At 40.0% G+C, this 15,765-nt stretch overlaps 1 protein-coding gene across 1 annotated transcript in view; it reads right to left on the minus strand.

The window, feature by feature from the left end:
• Window positions 1-15,765, minus strand: part of LOC147697156 (uncharacterized) — a 1,724,744-nt gene that overhangs the window by 1,562,129 nt on the left and 146,850 nt on the right. Inside the window, exon 3 of the mRNA XM_086936112.1 lies at window positions 6,765-13,903. Coding sequence (XP_086792238.1) covers window positions 6,765-13,903 — 7,139 coding nt within the window. The remainder of the gene's footprint in view (window positions 1-6,764; window positions 13,904-15,765) is intronic.

Genomic DNA, 15,765 nt, shown 5'->3' on the forward strand with positions numbered 1-15,765 from the left:
TACATTCTGTCTTCACAGGCGAGCCATCACGCAGGGCAGCAGAGGGGAGCAAAGGAAAGGCACCCAGGACAGAGATGACACACGAAGAGGAGGTCCTGTCGCCTGCAGGGCACACCACCATCACCACCACCACCACCATCACCATCACCATCACCATCAACTGTCCGAGCAGACACTCGGACAGGTGATCGCTGCTGACAGATTTTATTGTTTTTAAATCTCTGCCTGATCCAGTCAATCGCCGCTTTTGACCTGCTTATGTTTAACTTGCCAAGCACTTCATTATTTGTAATCTACGATTAGGAGCTCAAATATCTTATTTGTTTAGTTGCACCCTCCAGTCCGCCGTGGTTTTCCGTTTGTGTGGAGAGGGTGTTTAGGTTTCTAGACTGCTGGGAGGACTCGCTAGGACGGCCGCCATCTTGGTGGTGGTAGGAGATCCAGCCGAGGCAATTTTCACACTTCTGGCTGGTGGTAGCATTATGGCCACGGGATATGCGAGCGTGCAGCGGACGCTCGGACAGGTGATCGCTGCTGACTGATTTTATCGTTTTTAAATCTCTGCCTGATCCAGTCAATCGCCGCTTTTGACCTGCTTATGTTTAACTTACCTAGCAATTCATTATTTGTAATCTACCATTAGGAGCTCAAATATCTTATTTGTTTGGTTGCACCCTCCGGTCACGGTTTTCCGTTTGTGCGGAGAGGGTGTTTAGGTTTCTAGACTGCTGGGGGCACTCGCTGGGACGGCCACCATCTTGGGGATGGTAGGCGGTCCACCCGAGGCAATTTTCTCACTTCCTGCTGGGGGAGCATAAAGGCCACGGGGATATGCGAGCGCGCAGTGGACGCGCGCAGCGGGTGCGCCAAAGGCAAGCCTGTCTGCGGTCGGACACAGCCGGGGGCCCAGGATCATGCCCGTTTATTTTGCTATTCATGTGCTGACCTGTATTCCCTGCAGGGAGACTGGGACTTCGACCCCTGCATCCAGAAGAGGTTGGAAAATGTGGGGATTCTAACCTTGAAGGGGGCTGATTCTCAACATTTCTTGAAAACCCTCTTTCAGGAGCCGCAGGGAAAGCATAGTGAACCCTCGAGGTCTCTTGCCGGCCCTGTCCGTCTAGGAAAAGAGACATTATCAATCTGCTACTTAAACACTTGATCTATGGTGAAACACCAACTTAAGATTTTCCACCTTCTTGACACCAGCAAACCAGATATACTTCTCTTATCTGAAACTTGGTTGATGGATGAGTCAAGTCCGGACATCTTAGCAGCAATCCCCGATAATTATTATATCCTCCAAGTTAATAGGCCTGATAACAGAGTTGGAGGGGGGGTGGCAGCAGTTATATCTAAAAAGTACAAATGTATCTGTCTTATTACTATACCTTTCCCATTAGTTGACTATCTTTTGTTTACATTTGAATTCTACCACTTTTCCTTTGCCTGTGCTGTTTTCTACAGGCCCCCTGTCCCTATGTATACCTTTGCACAGCTGCTGAGCGAGGCTATTGCTGAGTTGGCCATAAATCACACCAAAGGTTTGATTGTTGGTGATTTCAACTATTGGGCTAACAACACATGCGAAAGTCCTCACTCGGCCGAATTTACTGACCTATTGACAAGCATGAACTATACCCCGCATATTGAAATAGCCACTCCCCTCAAGGGACATACCTTAGACCAGGTTTGGTTCAATAATCTAGAGATAGCCGACCTACGAATTTCTCCATGTTCTTGGTCGGACCATTATCTCATTACTTTCACTATCCTGAGTAGCTTTATCCCCAAAGCTTTTTCTTCAGCTACTACCATGGCCAGAAATTGGAGCAGGGTTGATAGTAAAGAACTCTGCACTCTAGAAGCCTCATCTATACCCTCTGGCCTGTCTGTATCCCCTCCCCAGGCTGAAAACATCATTGCATGGTTGGACTCAGCCAGAGACAGTCTTGCTCCTTTGAAGACAATGAAAAATAAGAGGCCCCACGACGCTCAGCATTGGTTCTCTGATGAATTGAAGGCAATGAAACTAGCCTTGCGCCGATTAGAACGGAAGTGGAGACAGGGTTATTGTCCTAATAAAAAGACTCTTTTTTTGGCAGCTTTTAAAGCTCATAAAAGTACCATTCTTAGGACTAAATTGGAATATTTTTCCTCTAAAATCCTGGAATCCACTAATAAGGTCAAGGATATTTTTACAATAGTGGATGAACTCGTTAAACCAGATCGCGTTACTGTAAAGCCCACTCCGTCACAAGCCTTATGTGACTCTCTTAATACTTATTTTATTGACAAGATTGTCAACATTAAATCCAGTATTCTTCAGTCCCTGGTTTCTCCAGACTCTCTAGGCTCACACACTAACCTTCACCATCTGGACCAATTCCCTCCTATTACCCATGAGCTTTTTGTTTCCTTACTTAAGAAGGTTTGCTCAGGCTCTCCCACGGATAGCTGCCCCCCTCATATCCTCCGGGAAATCTTCCTTCACTGTCCTGAGCCCCCTATGTCGCTTCTCAACAATTAACTTACTAAGGGCATTGTCCCCAACCTTTTTAAGAGTGCGGAAGGATCCGGGGTCCCCCACAGGAATGGATATCTTCCCTCTTCAGTGACCGCTTTCAAGCAGTTCGACTTGCTAGCTTTCTTGCTGAGAAGAGGATACTGACGTGTGGGGTCCCCCAAGGTTCATCGCTTTCACCCCTCCTTTTTAATCTGTATATCCTTCCCTTCATTCTGGCTCTTCAAAAAAGAGAGGTGGTCATATTTAACTACGCAGATGATCTTCAGTTAGTGTTTAACATTGACTCTTCCCCCTCATCTTCAGTAAACTTTCAGTCTACCATGTTATTCATCAGTAACTGGATGAACAATAACCACTGCAAGCTAAACCTCGACAAAAGCGAGCTGATTCTTACTGGTGGCACAGTGAATCCCTGGAACTCCAACTTTTGGCCACATTCACTGGGGTGCCCACCACCTCCAGTCAACTCGGTTAAAAGTCTGGGAGTTGTGATTAGCAATGATCTCACAATGAAAGCACAGATAAACGGTGTGGTCTCTGCTTGTTTCTTCCACCTCCAGAGAATTTGCAAGATCTGCAGATACTTAACAATTGAAGCCTCTTTAAATTAGGTTGCATAACTCACAAAGCCCTTTCGGACCGTGGTCCGGCCTTCATTGCACTTAAAGTTCGGCGCCATGCCCCCTCCCGCATATTATGATATGCAAATTTGAATCTGTTGACCCCTTGCTTATTTAAACGCAAAAAACACGGGGTCTAAGATTTTCTGTATTGGCGCCACAATTCTGGAATTCTATTCCACCGGAATTGCATTTGGCTTCTCCCCATACTCTGTTTAGGAAGTCTCTCAAAACATGGTTATTTGTTCAGGCATACAACTGATGCCCTCACTTTCTTTCTTTCTGTCCTTGCAACCGTCTGACCCCGCTCAGCGCCAAGAAATCTTTAGTGAACGTGCGCTCTATAAATTGTTTATAACATAACATATCATCACCACCGCCACCATCAACGACACCAGCACCGAGAGCCAGGAGGCATGCAGTGGCTAGCCTCCAGCCGATGGAGGCGTCCAAGAAGGACAGCATAGGAGGACAACAGTCCACGGTGGCCGATGATGCCAATGATGCAGGCTCACAGTCCCCCACAGAGCGCGCCCACACACGTGCCAGACATCGCAGGGCAAGTGCAGCCAGTCCTTTTTCACAGGGGGAGGATGAGAGTGTGTTCACCGGCCTTGAGGAAAACATGTTCAAGGTGCAGTGCCTGCAAGGCAAAGCCATAAGGTCAGTACAGTGGCAGATGGTACAGATGAATGGGCACATGCTGCGAATTGAGAAGGGCATCTGTTCCATGAACAATACAGTGGCTGAGGGCATGAGGGACATGTCCGAGGCAGTGAGGCTGCTGTGCAGCAAATTGGATGAGGACCGTTTGGCAAGGCGCAGGGAGAGGCAGAAAATTGACAACTACACCAAGGCGGTGAACCGCCTCTCCACTGCCACCTCTCTGCTCTGCAGGCACTCAGTGGCCATGCTGGAGGAGATTGTCCACTGTAGCCGTGATGTGGCAAGGGGGCTGGTCACAGTGACCAGTGTACTAGAAGTGCTACAGACCAACCAGGTAGCAACTACTGATGACAGGGGGGATAGTGAAGAGGCTACTAGCCACAGTAGCATCACGCCTCCTATCACAGAGTCCAGGAGGTGCAGCGAACGGCACAGTGCTGCCACAGGACAGACTGGCAGTGAGGACAGTGGGGCCAAGGAACTCAGCAGTGCAGCAAGTGGGCGCAGGGAGTAATGCCAGCCATCACATGGTTTACCAAAATGGGTGATGTAACCCGATTTTGTTTTTTAAACTGCATTTGAATTAGGCCTGGCATGTGCTGCCCTTCATGTTGTGGTGGTGTGCTATGATGATTAAACACCGTCTCTCACTTACAGTAACTGGCTATGTCTCCTTGCTTACTCAGAAATAGTTGTGTTTTATCTCAGCCTGTCTGTGTTTCCCATATGGTGCTGCTGCTGCTGCCACACCTGCTGCACTGTGCTCTGGCTGTGGACAGTCCTCACCCTTGTCCTCAGAGTCAGTTAGTTCCACTGCTGTTCCTTTCTTTGTGGCAAGTTATGCAGCATGGCACATGTTGCTATTATTTTGCAGCAGATGATGGGGCGGTACTGTTGTGCACCTCCACTTTTGTGGAGGCAACAGAACCTGCTTTTTAGAAGTCCAAAGGTGCGCTCCACAACATTGCGCGTGCTTTTGTGTGCCACATTGAATCTTCTCTCACTTGGGGTGGAAGAGTTGAGGTATGGGGTGAGGATAAATGCCTGCACGGTATATGCGCTGTCACCTAAATGGGAAAGGAAGTGCCATTAATAAGACTCACCAACACATTCATCCAAGGTATACATCAGGGTGTGTCACATTGATTTACCTAACAGGTATCCTTCTCCAATTTCACCACTAGGCAGACATGTGTAGATCCCACTGTTCCTGAATATGTAGGAGTCATGGGTACTCCCTGGAAATTTGGCCACAATGTCAGTGATGATGTTGTCCACATCGCATATCACCTGCAAGTTGATGGAATGCGTAGATTTACGGTTCTGGTATATGTATTCTGAAGCTGAATGTGAGCAGATTGGTATGTGGGTCCCATCAATGCACCCTATCACATGTAGGAACTGTGCCTTTTGGTAGAAATCCAGCTTTGTCTTCTGCAGTTCCGCCTGTGTGCTGGGGAAGCGTATGTAGTGATGCATTCTCTGCATCATGGCATCCTAGAAGGAGTTGAAGAAATGGGACAGGCAACACTGTGACACACCACCTGCCACAGCTATCACCCGCTGGTAATTTCCTGATACAAGTAGGTGCAGGCTACAGAGCACCTGAACATGTGTTGTTATGGCATGCGCCCTTGGCGTCTGATGGTCCAGGAGTGGGTGCAGGTCCCGTATCAGGTCTAGGATGGTTTGGGGATGTAGCCTGTACCTCTATTGTATTTCAGCCTCAGTCATTTGGAACAGTGTTACACACAGTCTGTAGACGCGCTTCTCCCATCTTCAGATCCTCAGTCGTGCTGCTCGCAAACGTAGCCACATTGCTATTACATAGAGGGCCGCAATTGTGTTCACACTGTTGCATTTTGGGGCTGTTTATATGCAGTGCACCTGATTACCACCTGCTTGGAATCAGTGGTAATTAGCGACTCTTAAATACCAAAAATTCAGTATTACTGATTTTTGGTACAAAAGAATGGGTACAGGCAGCCCATTCTGATTCGGCAGGCATACATGTAGCCACTTCTCTGACAGCCTTTACTCTTTACTCTGTTGGAAAGGTTTAGCTATGGTGGTGACAGAGTAGTCACCGCTGTAGCCAAACCAAAGGTCTGCCTGCATTTAAAATTGTTGGGTTGTATGTATATGTCATCGCTGTTTAGAGAGAGTATACATACCACCAACATATAAATGAGACCCTATGTCTTCTGAGAAATTGCTGCTTATACTTATAACATTGAAACTGGTGTTTACTTTCTCTGACTGCAAAGTGAGAGGATTTTTTAAAGTGATCTATGTGACAATCTTGCTGGGGTATAGGGAAAGTGAAAGGAGAGGCTATGGGGCAGTATTTATTTAAGACACAGCAAAGTTTAAATACCAGTAAATAAACTGTAAAAATATTTCAGAATATATCAGCAGTTAAGAAAGCATAAATTAGGCACATTTTTTAAAAGTCTGAAGTGTAATGGAAACAAAGATTTTAATAAAATCAAACCAAATCGAGACACTTTCATTGCTATTGTCCAGTTAATACATTTTCACTGAATCTTATTTTGCACACATTATTGATTGTGCTCTATATAATTCTATCAGTAAAACTGGACATCTGTTCAAATTTAGAGACCATTTCAATGGAAAATGTGCTGCCTATAAATGACAGTGTGCTACCACACCATGCTTTAGTGAGATAATTGATTGCTTCACAATGCACCACCAGTTACATTCTCTCATTTACCGCTCTCTTGCAGAATATATTTTCTACACTGTCCTTTGTGTGACAATTAGACTTTTCACAGTCTCTATGACTTCAGTGGTGTAACACTGATGCACTACCAGACAAGTTTTAAAGAGGCACATGTGAAAATTCAAGTGGGATAGTAATTTCAAATATATAATGCTCAAAATTATTCAAATTTACCAGGTTTCAATATAGCTTTGTTTTTTTCACTTACCTCTCTTGGTCTAACATTTAATCTGCCTGATCTGTCCAAGAGGCTTCGTTTCCCTTCACCATTTTCTTTTTCTGATTCAGGAGATGTTGATTTAGCAACATTCACTGGTTGTACACTTTTCCCGGACACTGATGCTTTCCTTACATCTGACAGGCTTAATCCGGTGCTGTTTAAAAACTGTTTTTTTAGAGTTTCAATGGGCTCAGTTTTTATAGAAATAACTCCTAGATGTTCGGAAACAATAAATGGATCTATTTTCATTGGCTTCATTTTTAATTGTGGTGTTATTTTAGTTAGTACATCTTCTATTTTTTCTAGGTCTCCTGGTGCTTGTTTGACTGCAGTCATGTCCCCGGTTGCTTTTGCAAAGCTTGTTTCTGTTAATCCTGTAAGTAAATATGCTGCCACACCCGAAAGGATTCTTTCACTGATGTTGTCTTTTTCAACGCTTCTAAATAAATCACATAAACTCTGAGAAACAATACAAGGTTGGTAGTTGGTCATTTCTCTTGCAAGTAATTTAGATATTTGTTTAAGGAACATGTTGTTAGTTATATTTTTACAAAGTTGCCCTTCCGATCCATAGACTTTCAAAATAATGTTATAAGTATAGTCAATGACTGAATCACTAAAGTTGTCACTTTCTTCTGGAGGATGACATAATTCTTCATTTGTGTTGTTTGTGTCTGGCAATTGAGTAAACATTTCTATGAAAAGGGAATTTGTCATTTCTGTCACTACTTCATGTAAAATAGTCTTTGAGAAAATAATTCTAGTTTCTGTACATGTGATGTAATTTGGGAATATTAAAATTTTCAATAGCAGTTTTGCGATGATTTCTTCTAACAATGTGGGTGATAATTTAAACATTCTTTTACTGGAAGAAGGAGCTTTTCTGCAGATATTGTTCTCAACTTTTTCATATAGTTTTTCTGCGTCGAGAGTTGTAAATGACCGAGGAACATTTTGAATAAATGTTGGATCTAGTTGGTAGTCAGCAATTTCTGCACACATCAAGCATACTATTCTTTTAACAAACATGTTATCTGTTAATGTGCTTCTATGATCAATAAGTTGGGAACCAAATTCTTCTAAGATATTGTTAAAAACAGACTCAACAATTTTAAAGACAATGTTTTCATCTACTGGTTCCAAATGTTCTTCACTCTGCATAATTCCAATATTTGCAGTTGACATTTCCATCAATATTAAATATATTAATTCTCTGGTCACTTCATTGACTTCATCCACAGGTGTCATTTTGTAGTTAACACACATTTGATCTGTGAAAGTCTGTAATAGTTTTGATACAATTCTAGAAATAATTTCTTCTACAAATGGAGAATAATAAATGCCATCTGGTAATGGAATTGTCTTCGGTCTCTCAGAGGTTAACGGAAAACCCCCATTGATATTATCAGAAGATACATAGTCTGATACTGGTGTGGAGAATGAAGAAGACTCCTCTTCATAGTCAAATGTGTGAATTAAATATGTTGCTGCTTCAGAAATGATTACATTTATCATATAATCAACAATTTCTTTGTTTTCAGTTTCAATTGCTTTTTGCAATGCTAACTGAGATCCAGCTTTTACCATTACACAACTATATATGGTATTCACCACATTTTCAACATCGTTTTGGTAAAATATTTGACTTTCTTTTGTATTGCTTTTAACACATATGCCATTCTTGGAACATTCAATTTTCAATAAACACATTAGTGATGTGACTTTGCTATCAAAAACTGATTTTGATAACCTACTTTTGCTTGTTGTTTTGGCAAAACTAGGAAATGGGGGAAATATTTTGATTAAAATACCAGTGATAATAGCTTCTGCTAATGAAGATGGTAGCATGTAAGTGTTAGAAAAGGGTGGGATTTCCTTTCCATTTTTTTGTATACCTCTTTGAAGGTTCTCAACAATATTTTCACGATTTAAATTGATTTGGATAGTAGATAACCATTCTCCAGAAACACACAATTCAATATTGTCATTAAAAAGCTTTGCTAATAGCATATTTGATATTGCTCTGGATAAATTATTATTGGAGTTTGAAACATTAGCATTAATGAACATGTCAGAACCACATTCCAGCAAAAGGTCATTGAAAAGAGAATTAACTATGCTATTAATATTTTTGGTATTTACTAATTGAGAACCTCCTTCATCGCTTGTATTTATAGTCACAAGAGCCCCATTCATATCCAATAAGATTAAATCCAATAAATCATTTATCATTTCCTTTAGTTCCTCGTCTTTTTCTGAGGAAAAAGGTAGAATCTTTAATATAAGTCCTGAAATGATCTCCTCTAGAAATAAATTATAACTTGAATTGTCATAATCTGAAAGTTGTTGGCTTTTTTGATTGCATTTGGTTAAAATACACCTAGAATTTTGTGTGTAACGAGTTGAAGAAGAGACAGACTGGCAAATTGCTGCTTCTTCATTTTTAAAAAGATGATCATAATTTGTAATCATTTCTCTGACTATAATACTGCTTAAATTGTGAACAAACATCTGACTGTTTGTTCTCCTTTCTGCCAGCATGTGTTTGGTAGAACCAGGACTCTTTAAAATGTATTCATGAATTGTTTCAACAATATTTTCAATCTCTTTGTCTAAATAAAAACACTGTTCTTCGCAGACATCTCTAGTGACCAAAATGTCATGCTTAGAGAATTCAAGAATTGTTTCATCTATAAGAAGAACAGCTATTTCACTTAAACGAGATTTTGTAGAGGCACATTTTATTTTTGTGCTTGTATCCAAGCCAAATAGTGATGGGAACATTTTTGATACAAGATTGGTAACTACAGCTTCTATAATTGTGAAAGATAACATTTTGATGTCTGACATAAAATGCCCAGTTTCCTCCAAACAACTCTTATGTAATGGTAATTGTTGATGTTGATGTCTGAAAATCTTGAAATCATTTGTATCCTTAATAATTGCATTAGAATTTGTATTTCTGTAGGTCAGGGTATTTATTTCTCTATCCAAAGGTGAGTCCATATTAATTAATAATATGTATTGAATGATTAAACTTGCAATTGTTTCAACAAGAAATGGGCTCATATTTGTCATACATTTCTGCATCGCTATTTTACTTTTGCAGTTTTTCAAAATACTACAAACTGAGTCCACGACTGTATTAACAGGTTCTTCATAGGACCACCATACATCAACAGAAGAAGATACAATCCATATGTGGTATTTAGAGATAGCCACAATAACTGCATTTGTTAGTTTTGCCAATAATGCAGTATCATTTGATAAACTGTTTTTATGTTCTGTGTGGTCTGTTATATTCTCAGAAATATGAGCCAATTTAGAGAGCAGGTGAGTGACAATTGTTTCTAGAAATTCCCAGGACACCATACAAATATATGATGCAGATCTCTGTTTATGTGTGATAAGAATTGCAGAGTTACTTAATATGTTTTTAATTATACCGGTAAAATCTAAAGTTGAGGGAGTGTACCAAGACAAATCTTTAGACAGACATGGCCGAAAATGATAATTAGAAATTTCTATAATTATAAGACAGGCTATTTTTTCACCTAGATTGTTTATTTCATTCATGTTATCAAGAAATGAAATCCCAGACTCACATCTTTGAAACAGGGTATCATAAACTGTACATACTACCTTATCCACAACATCATCATTTATTTGTGGGTAATAATCCTTCTTCAGAGCTTTTTTAGAAAGCACAATTTGCTGTTTGCCAAACTCAAGCAATAATACTCTGAGCAACTGCATAACTATTTCTTGTTTTTCATTTTCCGAAAGAGTTTTGTTTTCCATGTAGTCAGCATTTTCATAATACAAGTGGATTATTTTGGGGAGAAGACCTACCAAAATGTCTTCTAAAAATGTGACTGAGTACACTTTGGTAACATGAGTTAAATGTTGGCTCCTCGTTTCATTTTTATATGTACTATCATTCCTTTTTATTTTACATATGTAAGAAGCTGTTACTTTAGAATCCAGATGTTTATATGTTTGTGCTTGTTCTCTGTCAGAGGTAAAATCACTAAGAATATTTTGAACAATATGTTCACTGTTTACATTCATATACCAGAATGAAGATTTCAGCCCATAAAAATAGCATTCAAGATGGTTTGTGTGTATTTCAACAAAAAGTAACTCAGACACTTCTTTAGCAATTGTATAACTGTAGCCAGTTATACACTGAAATAGCTCTTCTTCATCCTTAGAGATTTGCAAAATGTTACAGTATATTGAGTCTGCTATTTCCTCCACAACATCACTGATTTCGTAGAAAGGCTGCTCTATAGACCCACCTTCTGCCCCTGAAATATTTTTTTGTGCCATCTCCATAAGAACTGTATTTACAAACTGTCTTATATTTTCATTGCAGTTTGGTTGCATGACAGTTACAGAAAACAGAAATATTTTACTCAAAAATGTTCTCAGAATTCCCTCTACCAGTACAGATGCTTGTCTTTGTTTGCAAGTCATACTGATATTATTCTGTATTTTATTAAAAATGTTGTTTGTTTCTAAGGTGGAGCACGATACAGTAGACAAGTGTCTATTATCTTGCAACTGCCACTGGTAGTCAGACATAACTGAAGTTATTAAAATGGCTATTCTTTCAGCAATAATATCATTTTTATCTGATATATCCTTGTAAAGGGCAATTTGAGACCCCGATTGACAAATTGTTTTATTGTAAACGGAATCAACCACACAATCAACCAGATCTGCACTTAACGGTTTTAAAAATTGCACTTCACTTGTATCACACTGTATTTTCATTTGTTTTTTAAGCATATTGATCATCACAGTATCCATTAATTTGGCAACTTTTTCACAGAAACCAATTTTAGTTCCATTGTTTTCAATGTTCTCATTTACAGGAAACCGTGTAATCAAAAACATTTTAGATAAAAGTTTTGTTTTAATTTCTTCAATTAAGGAATTAGTTAGAACACAAATGTGAAAACAAGGAAATAATTCATGATAAAGGTTGTGTTTCATTTTTTCAACATAGAAACCGGTAAGGGAATTTGTTTGTGTTTCAAATTCTTCTCTTCCTCCTATTTTATAGCTACATTTAAAATCACCAACATTTAATTCATGCTGACCAATGCAAAAGTCACTCCCTTCTTTATACAAATTTCTGGAACCTGAGTAATCTCTCAATTGTTGAGGTTCCCATGATTCAATTGTATTACCTTTTAATTCTATTTCATTTAATAGCTGTTGGGGCGCAGATTTTAACACAGGAGTATTATCGACACTAGCTGTTTCATTCCTTAAGGGACATGTTTTCTGCTTTGTTTCAGATGCAGATCTTTCATTTAATTCTCCACATAATAGCATTTTGTTTTCTAAATTTAACTTGGCATTATTACATTTTGAAACACCACTGCCTGTGTCAGAAGTAAGGCAATGTTCATTCTCTTTGAAGATTAGCCTTGAGGGTGATTGCAAAGATGTTGATTCGGTTGATCTCACATTGGAAGAGTTTTTATTATCAGAAATCAAGTTTTCCATTGGTTGTTCAAGGTTATGATACAAAATATCCATCACAGAATTTCCTAAGCTTCGTGAAAAATCATCAAACACAGAACTAGTTTCCTCATCCAGTACACTATTATTATCTATATAATGAAGTGTATTAAAGCGTTGCCAATTGCCTTCTGCGACTGGAGGTGAATTGCAATTAAAAGAATTAGTCAGAAGAGTGGTAGATGTGAAAAGGCATTTTTGTAACATTTTTCTAACAAGTTTTTCAGAAACAACTTTCAGAAGTGTAATGGACGGGTCTGAAAATCCCATTATGCTAAGTATTTTGGAAGCATGGAATAATTTGTGATGAGATGAATGTCCTGTAAATGGAGTAGCACCATCGGGGGATGATATATGTGTGCTCATTTGTGCTTCAGTTTCCAAATTGTCCATATTTATATTTCTGCTCTGTGATTCGTCAGACAAAAAAGAATCCACAATTATATTAAAAACCTTTTCAATCATCTGATCTGAGTCACTACATTTTATAGCCTGTTCTTCTGAAGAACCAACACATGTTTCTTGACTTGAGCTTGTGATATCACCACTAGAAGTTAAAAATGAAAGTAATGCGGACTCTGTTTTACTGACTTCCCTTGTCTGATTACTAACAGTTTTAGTGTTATATGTTGAAATAGCAGGATGAATTAGTGTATCAACAGACAACGGTGTTTCAGATCTAGAACTCTGACATTTATAATTGAGTTGTGATTGGTTCCAGTTTTCCTTTCCTTCTGCTTTAACCTCTCCTCCATTTCTGATCAAATGTGCGTCTAATTGACAGTTCTCAAAAATATGCACAGCTTCAAATGAATCCATGTATTTTATCTCAGTGATACCATTTCTATTTTCAGGATTTAATTCATTGCTGTTTCTAAGTTCAATCTGTGATGTATTTCTTGGATCCACAGAAAAATCTGAAACATCTGAAATGGTTTCTGTTGATGTACTTTCACTGCACAAAGATGCTGTTGCTGCATCGATTTTCACAAGACATTTGTTTGGAATTTCTGCTGCATTGTACAAATCAGGTAAAACCCTAAAGCTTCTATACAACATTTCAACTACTGTGCTTACTAAATTATGAGATATTTTATCAAAATCATGAGACATTTCATCATATCTAAATATGTACTTCTTTTCCCTCTCTTCTGCTCTTTCTTCAATATATTCCTCCAAAATACAGCTGTCCAATAAAATCCTAATAATGGCTTTTGAAACAGTTGATGAAACGTATTCTGCATTAACTGAAAATGCATGATTGTGCTTTCCTTTTTTGTAGGTCAGCTCTGATAAATTCAAATTCAGAGGAATTATTTCAGCTTGACTGAAGTGTTTTATAACCTTCGGTTTATAATCTGATGAAAGTTTATCACAATCTGCTTTTAAAATAAAAACACTGCCAAGAACATTAGAAATGATGGAGGCAGCCAGATCATCAGAAAATGCTCTGGTAAGATTAATGGATCCTTTTTTTTCTGGATGATTGAATTCCTTTAACCATTTTTCTTTTACGCATCCAAAATCATGTTTACCACCAGTATTATTCACTGATGGCTCAAGCAAAGTGCATATTTTAGTTTCACCAACACCTAAAAGTAAAAATATATGTTAATAAGTAGAAAGTGTTCTAAATTAACAAAAGCAAATGAGACTGTTCAATGAAAAAAAATAATTTTAGCAGTTGAGTTACCAATTATTTTCTAACTGTGCGAAAACCATTCACCTGTATCTTTGCCTTCAATAATTTATAACACTTCTTTGCTTTTCAGCTTGTGTTGCACACTACACTTATACAACACACATACACATATATATATATAAAAATCTGATAATTTCAAATGATTTTACAAAGTACACTAATGGAATTGTTATGTATGGCTTCCATAGAGAGCCTCTATAATTTATTTCAGTTTCTGAAATTCATAACTCCTTGCTATGACATCACAGCGGTTGTTAACAAAACTGGTTGTAGTAAAGGGGGTTTCTGTGGCAGTAACTCCTCAATTTTTGCCAGATTTTTTATGTACTTTGAGTTGATGTGCCCTGGCTCCCTGCCAATCAGGTTCCCATGGCCTGTATTCTTTCCCAAAACTGTACCTTTGGATCCACAATTGGCACATCTCTGGCCACAGGTAAACCCCTTTTAAAAGGTACCATATGCACCCAGGGCACTGTGACCAGAGTAGGCCCCTACTGGTTGCAGCACCTATTGCGCCACCCTTAGAGACCCTGCACCTTGAAACCCACACACTGCCAATGTAGGATGCGTGTGTTGGTGTAAAGAAAAGTTAAGAGTCAACATGGCAGATATCCCTGTGTGCCATATCTACCACCCACTGCCTGTGGTCTAGGTAAGTCACCCCTGTAGCAGGATGCACTAGCCTACAGGAGAGGGTTCAGTTGCATGAGCACTGTACCCCGACAGTGTCTGAGTACATTCTTAGACATTGTAAATGCAGTAACCAATAAAGAGTATATGGTCAGGGAGTTGGTCATTATGAACTCCACAACTCCATAATGGTTTCACTGAAATCTGGGAAGTTTGGTAGCAAACTTCTTAACACATTAAACACACACTGATGCCCATTTGGAATTTAATGTAAAATGCACTCAGAGGGCATCTTAGAGATGCCCCCTGAAAGACGACCAGCCCTGGTGTAGTTTCTGAATGGTCTGCCTGCCATTTAACACCACCAGATAGGGCCTCCGGTCTCTGGATCCAGAACAACATCCTGGGCAGAGGTGTCATTCCTCCACCCTAGGATGGACAGAGTTCATGAAGGGGAAGCTTCAAAGGCCTGCCGCCTTCATTAGCTGTCCCTGCCTTTTGCTGCCCGCAGAAACTAGCTCCCACTAGTTCTGACTCCCACTTTGGGTGGGAGAATCAGCATGAAAACCAAACTAGGAGGAGAGGTGTGTCCACCTTTGCCAACCCGATCCCTCAGGTGGGGAGGCGAGGTGAAGCACACATCTCAGTCCCTCCATCTTGAAGATGAGGAGACCCAACCAAGTAGGAAGATGCTTATACCCCTCTCCCAATGGAGGGTGGCATAATAGGGATTGTACCCACCACAAGGAAGGGACTCATTGGTCCCGAACTGCACACCACTTGAAATGCCCCTAAAATTCTGTATTTTAGGGTTGACAATGATCCTTGCCCCCTCAAATTTGAGGAAGAATGAAGAAGAACCGAAGAGCCATGCTGAGCCAGGAAGAAGAGGACACCTACTGCTTTAGCCCTAGCCATATTGGCCTGTCCCGACTTCGACCTGCCTGCAGCGAAGAAACCGATGTGTCTAGCAGCCAGCACACCCCCAGAGCCAGGAGGACCTAACCTGCACTCACATTACAGAGTCTGTCTCCCGTGAGCGCTGGATTCGATCAACAAAGATTCCAAGACCAGAACCCGGATCCGGCTCTGTAGTTCTGCACCACTCTGCACCCGATGCCC

This window comes from Lissotriton vulgaris, chromosome 8, assembly GCF_964263255.1.
Source record: "Lissotriton vulgaris chromosome 8, aLisVul1.2, whole genome shotgun sequence".
In the NCBI taxonomy this organism is placed as follows: Eukaryota; Metazoa; Chordata; class Amphibia; order Caudata; family Salamandridae; genus Lissotriton; species Lissotriton vulgaris.